The 17,403-nt window shown below is 39.6% G+C and overlaps 1 protein-coding gene across 5 annotated transcripts in view; it reads left to right on the forward strand.

Moving 5' to 3' along the window:
• PDE4D (phosphodiesterase 4D) overlaps positions 1-12,880 on the forward strand; it is a 624,748-nt gene extending 611,868 nt beyond the window's left edge. For all 5 annotated transcript variants that reach the window (XM_056324007.1, XM_056324008.1, XM_056324010.1 and 2 more), the window contains 7 exons: positions 207-305; positions 396-560; positions 2,292-2,391; positions 6,141-6,295; positions 6,785-6,907; positions 7,353-7,535; positions 8,113-12,880. In XM_056324007.1, the coding sequence (XP_056179982.1) occupies positions 207-305; positions 396-560; positions 2,292-2,391; positions 6,141-6,295; positions 6,785-6,907; positions 7,353-7,535; positions 8,113-8,523 (1,236 nt within the window). In that variant the 3' untranslated portion in view covers positions 8,524-12,880. The remainder of the gene's footprint in view (positions 1-206; positions 306-395; positions 561-2,291; positions 2,392-6,140; positions 6,296-6,784; positions 6,908-7,352; positions 7,536-8,112) is intronic.
• Positions 12,881-17,403: the final 4,523 nt, after the last annotated feature.

The raw sequence follows: 17,403 nt of genomic DNA on the forward strand, positions 1-17,403 counted from the left end.
ATTATTATCTGAAGAGTAAGTAGCTGCAAATTCCAGTATTGCAAGATTAGTAGCAGCAGCTTTCCCCCTCCCGGAGGTTTAGCATATAAATTTCACAGTGGCAAGGTTTGAATCTTCGTGAGTCTGCTGTTTGTAGCTTTTCAATCAAAAATCACTGGAATTTGTATGTTAGGTTCCAACATGTTTGTTACTTGATTCTGCTCTAGGAACTGGAAGATTTGAACAAATGGGGGCTTCAGGTTTTCAGAGTAGCAGAGTTGTCTGGAAACAGACCATTGACTGTCATCATGTACACCATTTTTCAGGCAAGTAGCAGCAGCCGTGATGCTTTTTGCTTATCTTACAGATTTTTCTAGTGCTTTGTAATCTTAATTGTTTCTCTTTTCCTTTCCTAGGAACGGGACTTGTTGAAAATATTTAAGATTCCAGTAGATACTTTAATAACTTACTTGATGACCCTAGAAGACCATTACCATGCAGATGTGGCATATCACAATAACATACATGCTGCAGATGTTGTTCAGTCAACCCATGTCCTGCTATCAACCCCAGCATTAGAGGTAAACTACCACTGAGGTGGGAAAGAGGCATGAGAACAAGGGGCATACTAAGACTCTTCTAAACTAAATATTAAAGGTCTTAGTTTTCTGTAGTATCTTTGAAAGAAATCTTAACATTTCTTTCATGAATTCTGCTCTTCTAAAGGTATTTTGTGAGGATCAAAGCTTATATACCTGTAAATACTGTGCAGAAAATGTCACATCTTTTTCTTTAAAATCATGCAGATTTGTGTTGTCATAACCTTTTCCATTGTAACACAATGCATAACTCGTTTCCACCATCCCATTATTAATACTGCATCTTGATCACTCATTATTTCCCCTGTGGGATTCTCACTAATCACAATTAGTGGAATTGCTAAGGAAAGATAGTGATAAAATGGGATTACCTCAGCAGGGCCTTTTGTTTTTTTGGGTTTTTACCTTGAGCATATTTATTATGGTCCTGAAGGGCTATTTTTGTGTTTGTTTCTCAGACAGAGTGGAACGTGTACCAAATTTTCACTGGACTGTATCTCTTTTTTCTATTTTTTTAAAAAAATTATAAATACTTAAAAACTGGAAAAAAAAACCATCTCATATATTCTTTTCTGAGGAATTATTGTCTCAAAAGCGTTTAAATCTCTGAAGTAGAAGGCAGCTGAAGAAAGACGTAGTTTACTTTCCCTTTCTTAAGCACAATTCAGGTCTTAGTATAGCAAACATTGACCTATCCCAGTAAATTGTTAGAAAAAGGCAGATAAAGCAAGCAGTTGAAATCTTAGTAGTTCAAAAGGATTTGCCCTAACTTTCAAGAAGGCCTGCATTTTGACTCTTATAATGACCAATCTTTCATGTTACTGAATGCTTCTGCTTTACCTTCCTCTTAAAGAGAGGGTTATAAGTGGACCTTAAGACTGTTCACAGGTCTCCATCCCCAAAGACTCAGGAATTATCTTGGGAAAGCTTTTTTCTATCTCAAGAAGAAAGATCAGATTATGTTATTAAATCACCACTGGCTTCACCAAACAGCTGAACTGGTCGTCAGTAGCATTTGGGTGGGGTTTTTTTTCCAGATCAGCTGTTTTTCATGGCCTTGTTCTTGGCAGAGCTTTAGCCAGTAAAACAGTGATGTCTGCCCAGTGCCACTGCTGACTGATCATTACGAAAACAATTACTGGGTGCTTGTGACAGCAGGTGACTGGGTTCAGTGACATGCCAGCTCCGTTGCAGTCCTCTCTTCCTATCTTCCTAATAATGTCATACAGAGAAAAATCAGTAAATGTTAAGTAAGATGCCTTGTGATCTTTCACCATTGACTTTAACATAATTACAGAAGATGTTTGTCTTTCAAGTATAAGACAATATGTAGGAGTCAGGCTGAAATTTTTAATTTCAATTTGTACTATAAATTAGAAACCTGTACTTAATGGTCTAATCTGTACTTAGTGATGTAATAAATGTGGATTTATTTACAGAGAAGCTGAAAAAACTTCAGTTATGGAATTTAGTGGTGTTGTTGGTATGAAGTATGGATCTTTGACTTTGGCCAAGCTTGAAATATTTGTGAAATTTTACATAATTGACAATTTTACAAAAGGTTGTGATAGCCTATGTGTAAAATTTCTTGAGATCTGTGATACATTTCAAATGTGTTTTGCTTGTTCAGACCTAGATTCAAGTAGAGTCCTTTTTATTGAAAGCACTTTTTCATTGATTAGTGATTGTCATTTCTGTTTCATGATTTTCTAGGCAGTGTTCACAGATTTGGAGATTCTTGCAGCAATTTTTGCCAGTGCAATACATGATGTAGATCATCCTGGGGTTTCAAACCAGTTTCTTATCAACACAAGTAAGTTTATTCAGTGGTTTTCTCAAAAATTTGCTGCAAGATCTGCTCATAGCACCTGAAGAATACATAGTTCATTCCTTGTTCTCTTCTCTCTGTGATTTTTCTTAGTAAATAGAGAGGTGTTTGTATTTTAAACTGGGTATTATTTTGCATTTCTTGTAACTTTAGAAGTAATTTATGTAGTACTGTCTAGCAAGAAGTACTAAGACATTAACTGTAAACCTGGCACTGTTTCAACACTTTCATCCAATAGGATGTTGTCTCTCCTGGAAATGAGTGGGTACACATTAAATAAATAACATTGCAGGAGAGAAATAAAGGAAGATTAAATAAAAATCAAGAAAAGGAAGACAACAGGTGATGGGTTTATATTGGAAGCATATGATACGACCGAGAATAGCCATACATTTTTAAGAAATTCAGGAAACAAGTTTCTTTCTGGCAAACAAACTGGCAGGCCCCCGCCTCTCTCTCTCCCTAGCTGCTGTTCTTGGTTTCTGATCTCTGCATACTCATGCTACGCAGACTAAGTTTCTCAGCCTGTCCCTGCAGCATATGGCAATTTATTGTTGTTGTTGAGTCTCTTGCTGGCACTCCACGTGTGGAGGAAAAAAGTCGTAATGAAATGTGACCCTAATGTCGTCTCCCAATTTGAAACCCACTGTACTTGTTCTGTGTTCCTCAAGGCTGTTCTCTGCAGCATTTCATGAACCTCTTCTACAAGAAGAAAAATAGTGTTAGCTTCTTTGAACCTGATCATGACACATTTGCTGAATGATTTGTTGCCTCAGTGTGACCTGCTTTGATTTCAGTGGTGTATGCTACTCTTACGAGGAGCACGTTGTAGGTCAGTGCAAGTTCCATCATGCAGTGTTACTTCTGTTGCTGTATGACAACTTCTCCTTTGACGATAAACTGACCCAGAAGTACAAAAGTTGAAGTACTTCTAATAATCCAAACACTTCAGAAGAAAAAGCTACAGAAAGGGAAACATTTGTGTATTTTTGCATTTGAGCGATCTGGTTGCATACTTACAGATACTGTCATTCCTGTACTGGGGTGAATCTATTGCACTGGTGCTAAAATAACATGACCCCAAATCAGTGATACAGTTTGAAGAAGGGAGCTCTTCTGAGTCATTGGTGCTGTATGTTCAAATAAGACCTCCACTCCAGTTTAGCCTGCATCTAATTTTATTTGTCTTAATGGCCTGAAGGCCACCCTATAGTGAAACTAAATTTGATGACTCATCTCCATGGAGGAGGATTAGGATTGACTCCAGATTTCTGGTGTATTATTGGTAAACTATACAATTCAGCAGCATGGTATAGGAAGAGAGTGAATCAAGCTTTGTGCACAAACTGGATAATACCTAAACTCGTAGAGTGGGCATATGTAAGTAATGCTTTTATTTGTTTGTTTAGTCAGAACTGAGTACCAGAATACACAGATGTCTCTGAGGTGGTATGGGGAAACCATCAAGTTGTTGAGATTTAAGCAGGATGGCTGACTAGTTGGAAGGGATCAGTAGCGATGCATAAAGCTTTCACTCTTAGGCAGACAGTTGAAATTCAGCTCAGTTAGGAGTGATTCTGATGCTGTTTGTTGAGTGGTTTGGAAGAAACATCTTGTTTTTCTCAGTTCAGCTTTTGATAGAGAAGGCTTCTGTCTTAATCAAGTAGTATCACTAACTGGAACTGCTGTTGGCAAGCTGAAAGAGGCAAAGTGATTTTATCTCTTTTGAGTTACTCTGTGTACAAGGAAGAAACTATAGGGACAGAGACAAGAGACCATCTAATTTAGGGCTGCTACATTTTCGTAACCTCTAGAAGATCTTTTGTTTCCACCTTGTCTGGTTTTCCGGTGAACCTTACAATGTATTAGCATTTCACTAAAAAGTAGAACAATACATTTTAAGCCAGCATAATAGACTTACAGTTACTGTAAGTATGTAGTTATTTGACGTATTCCAGCTTATTCTTTATAACTATTTGCATGGGATATTTCTGAATATTATTTCCCTATTTAAGGATTTAAAGTCTATTACACAGTGGTCTAAAAATCTGATCCCTTTTTAATGCTATTAAAGAACAAACGAATATGGATTGTGTTAGCATCAGAGGAGATGCTTATTTGATCAGTGTAACTCTGTCCTTACAGACAAATACTCTTGAAGCTTGTAATGTGTTACAGAGATTACTAAGTGGGAACTTAATTCCATTCCACCTCCGTTACAAAGTTGAGCACATTCTAGCTCTGTCTGTAGCTCCGGCCCTTCCAAAGTATTTTGGCAATGTTGAGTGTTTTGCAGTTGAGGCTCACCAGAAGGCTGTTTGAGAGGGAAATAAACTAGTGCCTGTCTTTGTAAGAAAAATAACAGTTAGGCAAGTTTTGTAAATGGTCAGTGAAAGATGAAAGAGAGATCAGTTGACGAACTTGCTTTCTTTTTCCTTTTTGCTGTTACAATTTTGCTGCAATCAGGATACGGAGAGGTAGAGGAAGGGTTTTCCGATTCAAAAGATTGATGCATTCAAAACAGGAGAGGAAGACAGCAGGAGAATGAATAATGAGACTAACGAAGTCTGAAAAGCAGAGGTTTTATAGGCACCCCATTGAGTCAGCGGAATTTTAAAACAAAGCAGCTATAAAAGAAGAGTAGACAAAGAATATAATAGACTGACGTACTGTTAGATTTAGGATAGAACAGCTGTAATAAATAGAAGTTAATATCACACATGACAAGTGCGGTTGCATAAAAAGTATTTGGTTTTTTATGACAGACTCATTTGCAAGCTGTGCCTTAAAACATACACAAACTGACTGTGCCATATCCCCCATAAAAGCTAAAGCTGTGCAGAAAGTTGTCATAACTGCTTTATTTGTCGGAGCTGGCTGTTCAGTAGGTCTGAGCAGAGAGATGCAGGCCTTGCCTGTGTGCCTTAGCATAGGCATTGCTGGGAAGGTGCATGTTGTTCTCACAGCCATCTGCAGTGAGAGTTCAGAATGCTTCTGTCGGAGAGGCAGCACTACAGCGTCAGGCACTGACCACGCTCAAGCGCGAGGCAGGAGGCAAGGCCACTGCTTGTATTTTCAAGCCACATGATGACCTTCCAAGAAAAAGACCAGAAGTGTAACTGTTCCCATCCTACCAGCCTTCTCTCAAAATATCCAATTGTCATGGACTAATGACCCGTGGCCCTAACTGGCAAGGCACCCGAGTGCCTTAGCTAGCTGCCGAAGGGTACGGTGTGAAAGCAGAGTGCTCTCTGCCTGACCTGCAGCAGAGCCTCAGCTGTGAGCACATAGCCCAGGTCTGAGTGCTGGACAGCTGCAACTCGATTTAAACAATGGAATTTTAGTAGTTCTGGAGGAGAGAGACATGAGAAGAGAAAACGTCAGAGTGTTTTTGTTTAGGTGTGTTTATGCAGATAAAATTTCCCATGTGACCTCATGCAGATATGAAAATGTATTCTGAAAAATACCTTCCTTGTATTTTTTCTAACTCGCCACTTCAGGCATGTGTACATGCTTCACTGCAAACTGTTTTCTTTATTTTCCTCAACATACCTTGCCTTGATTTGTTAAAATGTTCAGTCATTAATTCTGTAACTTTTGATACTGTGTGAACTACATGAACTTTCTAAAAGTTCTTCTGTAAATCTTGTTATAGATGTAATAAATTTGAAAAATCTCAAAGGATTTGGTAGAAGCACCGCCTTTAACGTTCTGCCCTGCAATTGTAATTGCAGATTCTGAACTTGCCTTGATGTACAATGACTCATCAGTACTGGAGAATCATCACTTAGCTGTGGGCTTCAAGCTGCTGCAGGAAGAAAATTGTGACATTTTCCAGAATCTGACCAAAAAACAGAGGCAGTCATTGAGGAAAATGGTCATTGACATTGTGAGTTATGCTTGAGAATCCCTCTTTCATAGCGCTAGCAAATTGAATAATAAAGCCCAAAGCATTTTGTGATAAATTACTTGTCTCTAGACCCATAACCAATGAAGTTCTATTGTGTCATATCCAAACATGAATCAGTTTCAATAACCATCTATACTTTTTTTAGAAGGTATACAATCCTGCTTCAAGCTGTTTTCTTACTGACACATATGCCATTTCACCATCACAGTTAGAAATGTGCTATCAAATTGATGATGAATTCAAGCTGATCAGATAATTCTGAACAATCAATCTGTTATATTCTTAAAGTAACCGAAATGAAAACTTACTATTTTGGACACTAATGATATACAGGACTCAGACTTTTATAGTGTGTTCAGACACAGGAGTTATGGGTTCCCCCCAGAACTTTTTATGTATTCAGAGGGTTTTTTATAAAACCAGTAGAATAATTTACATAATACTTTCTGTTTGTTTGTTTGTTTCAAGGTACTTGCAACAGACATGTCTAAGCATATGAATCTATTGGCTGATTTAAAAACCATGGTAGAAACCAAAAAAGTGACCAGTTCTGGTGTCCTACTTCTTGATAACTATTCAGACCGGATTCAGGTAAGAAAATTCATCTGCGAATTGTCACTTGCATCCTTTAATAACGTTGGCCTACCCATTCTCCAGCTTGGGTTAATTGACTGTCCATCCTTACACCATGTACTCTGTTAGGTACTGAGTGTCTTTCAGAGAGTGATGAGGTGCTAGAGTACTTTGGCACTAAATGAGGCTTTGGCCTTTCCTTCACAGTATCAGCACTTAATTGGTCTTCCTCTCAAGGATTTTCTGTCCCTTATGCAGGCAGAAGCAGCAGAAGCAAGGTAATTCATGGCTATTACTGGAAGTGTGAAAAACACCCAAGCACATAAAGTTTTTTTGCTGTTTAGAATAAATCTTGCACTACATGTATTTTCAAGATTCTGTTTCACAGTGACCAAAAGTGTGAATGGAAAATGAGCTGGTTTTCTGCAGTGCAATAACACAGCAGCTGTTCAATTTATTTTAGGTTCTTCAGAATATGGTGCACTGTGCAGATCTAAGCAATCCAACCAAGCCACTTCATCTCTACCGTCAGTGGACAGACAGAATAATGGAGGAATTTTTCCGTCAGGGAGATCGGGAAAGAGAAAGGGGAATGGAGATAAGTCCCATGTGTGACAAGCACAATGCATCTGTAGAAAAATCACAGGTAATTAATTTTAGTCGATAGTTAAATAACACGGTATCGCACATTAACAGAAAAGGATGGTCCACAACCCTGTTTAGATTCATTTCTGAATGCACCATTAATTAATTCACTTGCTACTCAGGAGCTGAGGGGAGCTGAGATTTTTACTGTGAAAACATGGTGCGTGGCAGTGTTTGCTGAAGAGATTCCATTGCTGTTGTGACCTGCAATGTAGCATACGTGTCAAAAGAGAGTATGGTACAGCTGCCCATTAGGGTTTCTTTCAAAAGCAGAATTAGATGTAAAGCAGCTGTTTGGCTCACTGGGTGCAGTAGAGTTGTTTGTAATGCTGATTTGAACAGTTCATTTGAAAACAAATCCTTTCCAAGTCCTTACCCAATATCCTGAATCAGACTTTTGAAATGTAAAAGACCCTATTTACTACATAAAACAGCATCATTTCCTTTCAGCCACGTTTAAGGGTAATACATCTAGTATCTCATACTAGTGTTATATTTCTCGTACTTTGCATGACTTACAGGCATAGTTGTTTATTTCTGTTGAATAAGAGGTCATACTAATTTTGTATTTGAAACAGGTGGGTTTTATAGACTACATTGTTCATCCTTTGTGGGAGACGTGGGCAGATCTTGTTCACCCAGATGCCCAGGACATCTTAGATACACTGGAGGACAATAGAGAATGGTACCAGAGCACAATCCCTCAAAGTCCCTCTCCTGCACCTGATGGCCAGGAAGAGGGTAGGCAGGGCCAAACTGAAAAATTCCAGTTTGAACTAACACTGGAGGAAGATGGTGAGTCAGACACTGAAAAGGACAGTGGAAGTCAAGTAGAAGAAGACACCAGCTGCAGTGACTCAAAGACACTTTGCACCCAGGATTCAGAATCCACTGAAATTCCTCTTGATGAGCAAGTAGGGGAAGAAGTAGAAGAGGAGGAGAACCACACAGAACCTTGTGTGGTAGAAGACCATTCTCCTCACACGTAACAACCAAGACGCAGTCTTTTGCTCTCTTGCCCTCTCCCTTTCCTTTCCTCTTTCTGTTTGTTTGGTTTTGGGTTTTGTTTTTTTGTTTGTTTGTTTTTTAATGTTGGTTTTGGGATTTTTTTGTATTTGTTTTGCGTTTTTTTTGTTGGTTTTTGTTTTGGTTTTTTGTTGGTTTTCTTTTGTTTTGGGGGTTTTTTGTTTGCTTTTGGTTTTCATTTTTTGTAGTTAAGTAATGGTTGCCAAAGGATATGTCATATGCTTCAACCATGGTCACAACTCACTGTCATCTGCCAGGCCGTTTGTTGATAAAAACTGTCGTTGATGACTCAGTTTGGCACTCAGGAATATTGTAGCCAGAATTTTCACCTCCATGGAATCAGAAAGCAGGGGGAAGAACACCCATAAACTACATTTCAATAAGCTTTCCATTTGGCAGATTTGATTAAATAAAGCATATGTTTTCAGAGGAGTACCACCTGCCAACCAAATGCTGGTATGCTTTGATAGTTTTTGAATTCATTGTATTTCACAAGCATTGTATTTTCACAAAGCATTGGATAATGTTCATCTTGAGAGGAAACAGATAGAAAATAAACAGGTTCCTACTGGAAATCAAATGCATGTAAATGGTGGGACACAATATGATTCTGTTACCAATAGGAAGATGAGCTGTAGAAACAGCATAATTTTCTAATTTCAAGTCTTCCTGATACGTGATTGAAAAAAGTGTAACCCAGTGGGTTGCACTAACCTCTGCATTTTGTATAGTATGTAAAAGAGAGATCTTTTGTAGAGCTTACTTTGAATATTAAATGTACTGAGCTATAATATTTGAAGAAAAACGCTTTTAGACTTCATCTGCTACTCTTTTTTTTTTTTTTTTTTTTTTTTCTCTCCCAAAGAATAACTTGCAAGATTTCAGTACAAATCTGTGCTACACTGGATAAAACTTCTAGGGTTTTTCCCTTTCATTCTGTTTTTTGCACCTTAGAATCTCATGGTAGTATCAAACTGCAAACGTCTATTTTATATATTAGCGAGTTCCATGAATATCTTTTTATGTTACATAAAACTTTTTCAGTATGATAGCTTTTTTGTTTCTTTGGTTTTTTTACAGTTTTCCTAAACGCATCAGAGGAACTTGTGTTGTGCTTTTGCCCCCGTAGTGGCCTGATCCTGCTCATTCTGTCTTACTACAAGAAGTGGTCTCAGTGAAGCAAACTGGGATTTGCAGGACTAGAGCCCATAAGGAAGGTGGTGAATTGTCATCTTAATACAAAAGCAGCTTTTCTGCTATACTAAAAATTTGTCCCTCTGAAACACGGTTTCCAGACCATTTTTGGCTTGGTGCTGTGGACTCCTAAATCAGAACAGGCTAATATGGAATATTTGTTCTGGCAACAGAAGCATTAGCGTAATATTTCCAATTTTGGCTTTCTTAACTTTTTATCTGTAAGCTATCTAGTTAAGCCATTTGCTAATAGATGTATACAACATAAAAATAATTATTAGCATTATTTGTTCATGTCTTTGTTGCAAGAGGAGCTAGGTCAGTCTTGTCTTCTTGTGTTTTTAAGTAAATGAGCAATGCATCACGAGAGTTGTAGTTTATTCCACATTATTTCAATCTCAGATGTTTTCATCCTTTATCCAGCTTGTGCTGAGGAAATTTGGTCCTGAAAGCTTTTGGAAACTTAACTTGGAAAGTTAAAGGGAGGTAGGAGTAGGTATTTGTCATTTTCCGGTCCTAAGATTGGTCACATGAAAGAAGAAGGAACCTTATTTCCTCCACTTCATTCTTCTTTAAAATTGTAGGTTTGAGTGTAGAAGATGGGGGATAGTTGTCTAGGGAAGCTGGCAGACTCCCACTCTGTAAAATTCTGGTAAAATGACAGAATCAAGATGATTTCTTAACAAAGGAAGATAGCAGCAGCCATTATTTCTGCTTTGGATTAATTTTTTAGTAAATTTGCAGGTATGAATACAGGGGTCTTTTTAAGCATCTGAGATCTAGAATAAAAACATGTTCTAAAATGTTTGGATAAGAATTCAGTGTTTAAATGCATTTTGCATTCTTCTGTATCCAGGTCATAGTTTTCTCTACCTTTAGCCCTCACAGCGCCTTAGCACACAAGGTGCTGGAGGAGGAACGAGAATGAAGAGAACTCATGGGGTTTTGGTTTTTTTTTCAGGTTTTGACTTTTTGTTTGTTTGTTTATTTGTTGTTTGGTTTTGTTCTTAATTTCTTCCTGAACCTGATCCATCTAAAAATCCTTTCAATCCCCAAGAGTGCCTGGAACCTTAATAATGGACAAGCAATATAAATTCCAAAAGAACCAATGGGGACCTGAAGAGGTTTTGTATCTGCACTAATGGAAAGTAAATGAAGAGAGTAACACCGTAGTGTGAAATACACACCCATACATGTGGACAATCAAATAATAGAAAACTTTATCATTTCTTAGAGCTGGGGATATAATGCACTGTACAATCTTTTTTTCCTCTTTTGCCAAAGTGTGTTTTTAGCATTGTACACTGCTGTAAAACAATACAATTTACAAGTGGCTTTATGTGTTCTGAGTATTTTTGCCATAAAAAAATGCAGTGAATGGGGATTGAGCGGGCGGGGGGGAAGAAAATTCACCTTGCTTGTAACAGTACACTTTAGCTTGCAAGTTACTGTGCTCGATAATGCTGTATTTGAATTCTTAAATTGTTTTGTGTCATTAAAAAATGATAATGAAAGAATATAGGTAGAGCGAATAGCATTCAGAAGTTCAAAAAACTTGAATGAAATTGATTTTACGGAAAGCTTTGACAATTCTTTTCAAACGCATTATTTATTTGTGCCATGCATTTTTCTCACCAAATGACCTTACCTGTAATACAGTCTTGTTTGTCTCTGTTTACAACCATGTATTTATTGTAATGTACATACTGTAATGTTAATTGTAAATTATCAGTTCTTATAACATCACCCTTGTCAGGGTGGTGTTGCTATATTTGGAAACTCTTGGTGAGAGAATGATTATTGTGTATACATATTCCTTGTACATTTTTTTCTCCTGTAATATATTCAATGTCACCTTAGAGCTTGTTTATGAAAGATTCAAGAAAAGTATAAAATACATAAAGATATATCAATAAAAAAGCTGCAGGTCTTTGGTCCCAGGGCTGTGCCTTAACTTTAAACAATATTTTCTTCTGTTTTGCTGCATTTGAAAGTAAGGTGGCTGTGGGGATAGGGCTGGGCATTTCTACCATATTTTTAGTTACTAACTGATGGGGTTACTCATATGAGCTAATATGCATGATACTTCAATGAGCTTTCATTCATGATTCTAGTGGAAGTTCAAGCTTTTCCAGACTTCTGGCAGTATAACAGTATTGTGTCTCTGATTATCTTCTTGCAGGCTTTCATCAGGGATTATTGCAGCCATTTTTTGCTCATTAAAAAAAAAAAAAAAAAAAAAGCAGCGAGCTGTATTCCAGTACTGAATTGCACTGAAACAGCTTTGGAAAGCATCTGTAATAAGCATTTGATTTTAATGCGTATTGGGAAATGGAACCATTAGAATTAAAAAGGTATAACTCATACACTTTTACAATCATCTGCAATATCCATTCTTTATTTAGTGGCACAGATTATCACTATATAAGCAAAATCCATGGAATAGGATAAAAGACAACTTCAATCTTGGAAATGCTTTCCAACACCATTATTAGTGTTGTAAGCAGACAAAAGTTTTATTTTATATAGATGAATCTAAGAGGTTGTACAGCTGTGTATAGCATAATGCACTAGATCTACAGGAGAGCGGTAAACCTACCTTTAGATCTTTCAAAAACACTAGTACTAGGTTTGCAGGTTGGACTGAGCATCCCTTGCTGTTTGACTTGTCACAATGCTCAAGAGCACTTAAGAGCTAATATCAGTGTACTTGCCAGAGCAAGGTAAATACCTCTCCTCCATTCCGGTGATGCCCAGCCCTTGTAGCAACGCGACGACTTGGTGAAAGGAGAGATTCATTTTCAAGGAAAAACAGAGCCTTCTTTTTGACACAAACTGTAGATTTTAGCAGCCCTGGCCCAAAGGAAATTGATTGCTTTTGTTTAAAACGGTATAAAAGGGACACTATAACAACAGAAATCCTGAACATTTTTTTTTGTTACTGTTCTAATTTGATTTTTCCTTTGGGTGTGTCTTGAGAGTGGCAACTTGTGTGATCATTGCACATGACTATCTTTCACTTGTTTCTTAGCCTCTCTTACAGCCTATGGGATAGTACTGTACATCAATACCTTCATATGAAATTTTATATGCAATGGAAATAAAAGCATGGGTTGGTTCTGCCTAGTTACTGTATTTGATTTTCTTTTGCAAGTTAATTTTTTTTTTACATACATCCCATAGTTGTGACATCTTAAGAGAAAGCATATTTCCAGAATAATTTGATTCCTGTATTTCTGTCATCGTACTGTTTTGCATAGATAATAGAAAATAAATGTGGAGGCAAATCAGAAAAGTCATTGAAATGTGGTATTTCATAAAGAAGTCCAATCCACAAAGGTGTTATACAGTTACACAGAAAGGCGTTCAATCTCAGTTTCCAGGAAATTCTACCATTGGTTTCAGTGGCAAAAGCAGCCTGTCCTGAGAAAATGAAACTTCAGCTTTAAGGAAACCAGAGCCAACATTGCTTAGAAGAGCAATATGCTAGGGTACTACAAAGAAAAAAGGAAAAGAATACCATAGGTAAATATTGACCAGACAATCTCAGCTCTAAATGGGCGATGAAGTTGGTTTTTTAAACACCAGCTGTTGTCTTGAAGAGAAAATGTGATCTTAATGCAGGACCAGCTGTTGAAGTGGCTTTCACGCACACCTCCTTGATCAGCATGAGGATTTTGTTGTCTGGGTGGGTTTGCTTAACTGAAAATAGTTTCTAATTGAATACAAAGAAATTCTGTCATTTTTTTCTTTAAGTCTCTTGGATCCTTCTTTGGGTTTGAGGTTAGTTTGCAAGGAGAAGAATCCTTAGGACTCCTTTTTAACCATACCTTGGTGGCAGAAGAGGCTACCAAGTGCTGTGCTGGGGACATGAAGGATGCTGCACTGAGCACAGGCAGGGCAGCTAAACCAGTTAGTGCCTGTTGCTCCTGGCAGGCTGATCCTCACAAGTTCCAAGTGGCCCTAACGGGAAAAAGTTTGCATACATCATGGCTATTATGAAGGGAAGCAGTAGTCCCAAATTCTTGTTGACAATACTAAAACTTTTTGAGTAAGTAGCTCAGGTACTGCAGATGTGGACCTGGTGAGCCTGAAGCTGGCAGGATTATCCCACCGCTGCCTACGTCCTCTGGCAGTGCTTTGTCAGTCCCTGTGCATGGCAATAATGTGTCAGAATAGGCAAGTTTCAGAGCAAAACCAAAATGGATCTCCTCTTTCACTGCAGCCAGCTGCTGCTATAGGAGTTGAATGTATTTTTGAACAAATGGGTCCTCTCTTTCCTAATGAGACAAATAGTCTGAATAGCTGCAGCTTCATTTCCTTGATAGCGCTGCTGTATTAAAAACAAAAGTCACACCTGCTAGCACACAGTGTTTACTGGAATGACCAGCCCAGTTTCTCCACCAGCTGTGAATAATTTTCTTAACTTGGGAAGGGGATGGGGGGGGGGGGGGGGGGGGGAGCAGCAACAGGGGGACGATGGGGACACGGACCAAAAAAACCAAAACACAGAAGTTCAAAGATGTTATAAAAGCCTTTACTTAATTCAGTTTAATTTAGCCTGCAGCGTAAAGAAAATCTCCAGCTTCCTCCTGTCAAGCTGGTTGAGGGATCTACAACTCAAAGCAGGATAGGAAGTCCAAACCACAATCAGAGCATCTTACTGGGAGCAAGACCTGGGCAGGGAGAAATACCCTCCAGCTAAAATAATCTGATCTCATCAAAGGCAGTCCCGTGGCTTGGATATAGACATTAGAAGAACACAGTTTGATTTTGACTCTGTCTCAGTTCCCCAGCTACAAAGCTGTGGGGTTTTTTTTCCTTCTTACAAAACAAATATTTTGAGGTCCTTGTTACTCTGGTGGTAAGAAGTAGCTATGTATTCAAGATGGACATTGAGAAAGTAAAAAATTGTTTGATACAATGCAGAGTTTAGCACAGTTTTAAAGACGAAAAATGTGGGATGACTATTTCCGCCAAACAAGTCCTTAGCATGGGAGGAGGAGAATGACAACATCTCATCTGGGTAAACAGCCCTTAGTGAGAGCGAGAGGGGGAAGGCACAGGACGTGTGGCCCCAGGTAGCATTAACTGTCTAGTGCTGATGACCTGTGCAGGCAGCAATTGCAGAACAGAAACTCAGCGGTCACATCGCATGGCTACCTCCAAATGCTGAACTTCTCGCTCCTGCCTGCCCTTACTGTCCTCCTCCAGCACCCATGGAGTTCAGAGACCTACAACATCAGCATCTCTGTTATGCAGTGGAGCCCTTTGTTTGTCTGAAGAAGGCTGGAAAAGAAAATGCAAGTTATGCCACACATAGTAATCAAAGTACAGTTGGCATGTGTTACAGCAAATGCGTATGAGCCGTCATTACATGGGGCTAGACAGCGTCAGTTAAACACATTTACCAGGTGAGAGACGTATCAAGGAATCAGTGATAGTGTGTGTGAGATGATCCTGTGTTGATGGCAGCTGCAGATAAATGTCCCTTACAAAGCTGTGCCTGTAAGGCACTAAAACCAAAAAAATAATCTTGAGAAGCAGTAAATGGGAGACTATTTAAACAACCTTCAGTATTGGTAAGGGTGTTACTGGAATCACGGTGTTCGGGTTTGGTAGCGATAACTTGCAGAAGCAGTTTGTGCGGAAGCAAAAAAATGCAATGAAAAAATAAGTTACCAACCTGGAATCTTGCTGTCTAGTAGGTTTCTAGAAGTATGACCTATTTATCTTACTGAAGAGAAGGTTAAGATATGATTTGGTCATGTGGGGACAGAAACATGATAGTCCCTCAGTCCACTGTTTCATGTAGCAGGCAAAACCATCTGTTGGCAAAGGAGCCAAATCATTTTAAGCTGATGTGACAAATTCAGGCTCCTGGATGGAGCAGCTGCATCAGCTGTTTTAATTCACTGTTCGTGCTTGTTGGTACCTCACTGGGGACCGGGACCTGGGGAACTGTGACTGTTAGAACTGAGCGATGTGCTGCTGTGAGTGCTGGGAGCCACACACACTGCTTAGTGCCACAGGTCCTACCCTTAAGAGTATTTAATATGTGCAATTCACTTTGGTGTAGCTTTGCCTAAGAATGTGCTGGTCTTTTGTGGCAATGATGGGACGAGGGCATGGGATGAAGGAGAGAGAAGTTCTGTTTGGAAGGGCTTTTTCTGTTACAGTGCTTTTCAAACCATAAAGCAGTAGAGCTATTTATTGCAAAATAGCAAAGTACTTTTTTTGCATGCAAAAAGCTTTCTGTCTCTACTTGTAACAACTGACTCCGGTCAGCTGATATCCTCATTTAACCTTCTGTGTTGTTCAGCTCCTTCCCCACATGCTTGTAGGAGGGAAACGACACCGCTGGATTTAGGGGTGATGGCAATCACGTCCCTCCTAATGCCAGTGTGGAGTCCTGGTCTTATGAGCATGTAGGGAGGGGAGATGGGCTGCAGCACTCCGACCATTGCATTGTGCTGTTCACAGCAAGGGTTGTGAATCACCCTGTGTTAGCAGCACAGCTTGGCCCTGTTTTCCTCAGCTGAACTGAGACAGTGGCACGTGTGCCTCCCTTCATTTTTTTAAGCTGCACAGCCAGGCTGCCAGTGGGGTGAGGGCATCCAAAAGGAATGGGCTAGTCTGCTTCTTCCTCTTACCCAAAATTATGTTTGGTTTGGGTTGCCTTCGCCTCCAGGTAACTGAGTTTGACAGGGCTGGTCCACTGTGTTGGTCTATGGCTGCATACTGCCAGGGGAGAAGACACCTCTGCCACAGGATGGGATTGGGTGCAGTCCATGGAGCCAGGCTGCTGCTCTCTGCTCTCGCAGTATGAGTAAGCTGTGTACACAGATGTGTGTGTGTGTGTGTGTTTTCATATGTGTCTTTCACTTCCACATACATGAAATGACTTTGCACTTGATGGCCTCACCAGCTTCTGGAGCTTATGCTTCACACGCCACTCTTCCCTTACCCCTAAGGTGGGCAGTTACATCTCTTATACAAGGCTGCAAAGCCTCCCTCCTGCGCTTAGTGCTTAGATGCTCCCATCAACACCAGCTGGAGGGTAGCCTAGCCCCTTCCCTGGTTACTCGCTCTCTGAATGACACCATACCAAAGTCCCTGCAGGAGGGAGCACTGTACCACTTGCACGGGAGGAAACTCTGCCTGGCTAGTAGGAGAGCACAGTTTGTCAGTTTGTCCAGAGATGTGCCAGAGCACTCTGTTGGGCTACATGGCAATGTGTGGCATGATGGCATCCCACCTCACACACTCCCAGGGACTCCTCAGTGGGAGAACACTTGCCGTAATACAGCCACACATTTTGTGAGTTGTTTATTTTCTGAAGTCCTAAGCTCCCAGCAGACCCTGCCCCTGCACAGGTAGATAAACATGTGGGGCTGTTCTCCTCCAGCTGGCTGTTTATTTTCATGAAACTATTATAAATGTGGTCCTTTAATGTGGGAAAATTTGGCTCATGGGTTCAGAAGTTAGAGGACAGCTGTGTAGGCAGCTGGTGTTGGTGCATGGGCTGTGTTTTCTGGTGGTGGCGAGCATGGGGACTCCATTGCTTACAATTAGAAGCCATCCCCTGAACCCCAGAGGAAAAAGCTGCTTTGCCAGAGGTATCATTTCCCTGACAAGGACTGTTCGTC

The sequence above is a fragment of the Falco biarmicus genome, chromosome Z, assembly GCF_023638135.1.
Source record: "Falco biarmicus isolate bFalBia1 chromosome Z, bFalBia1.pri, whole genome shotgun sequence".
Taxonomy (NCBI): Eukaryota; Metazoa; Chordata; class Aves; order Falconiformes; family Falconidae; genus Falco; species Falco biarmicus.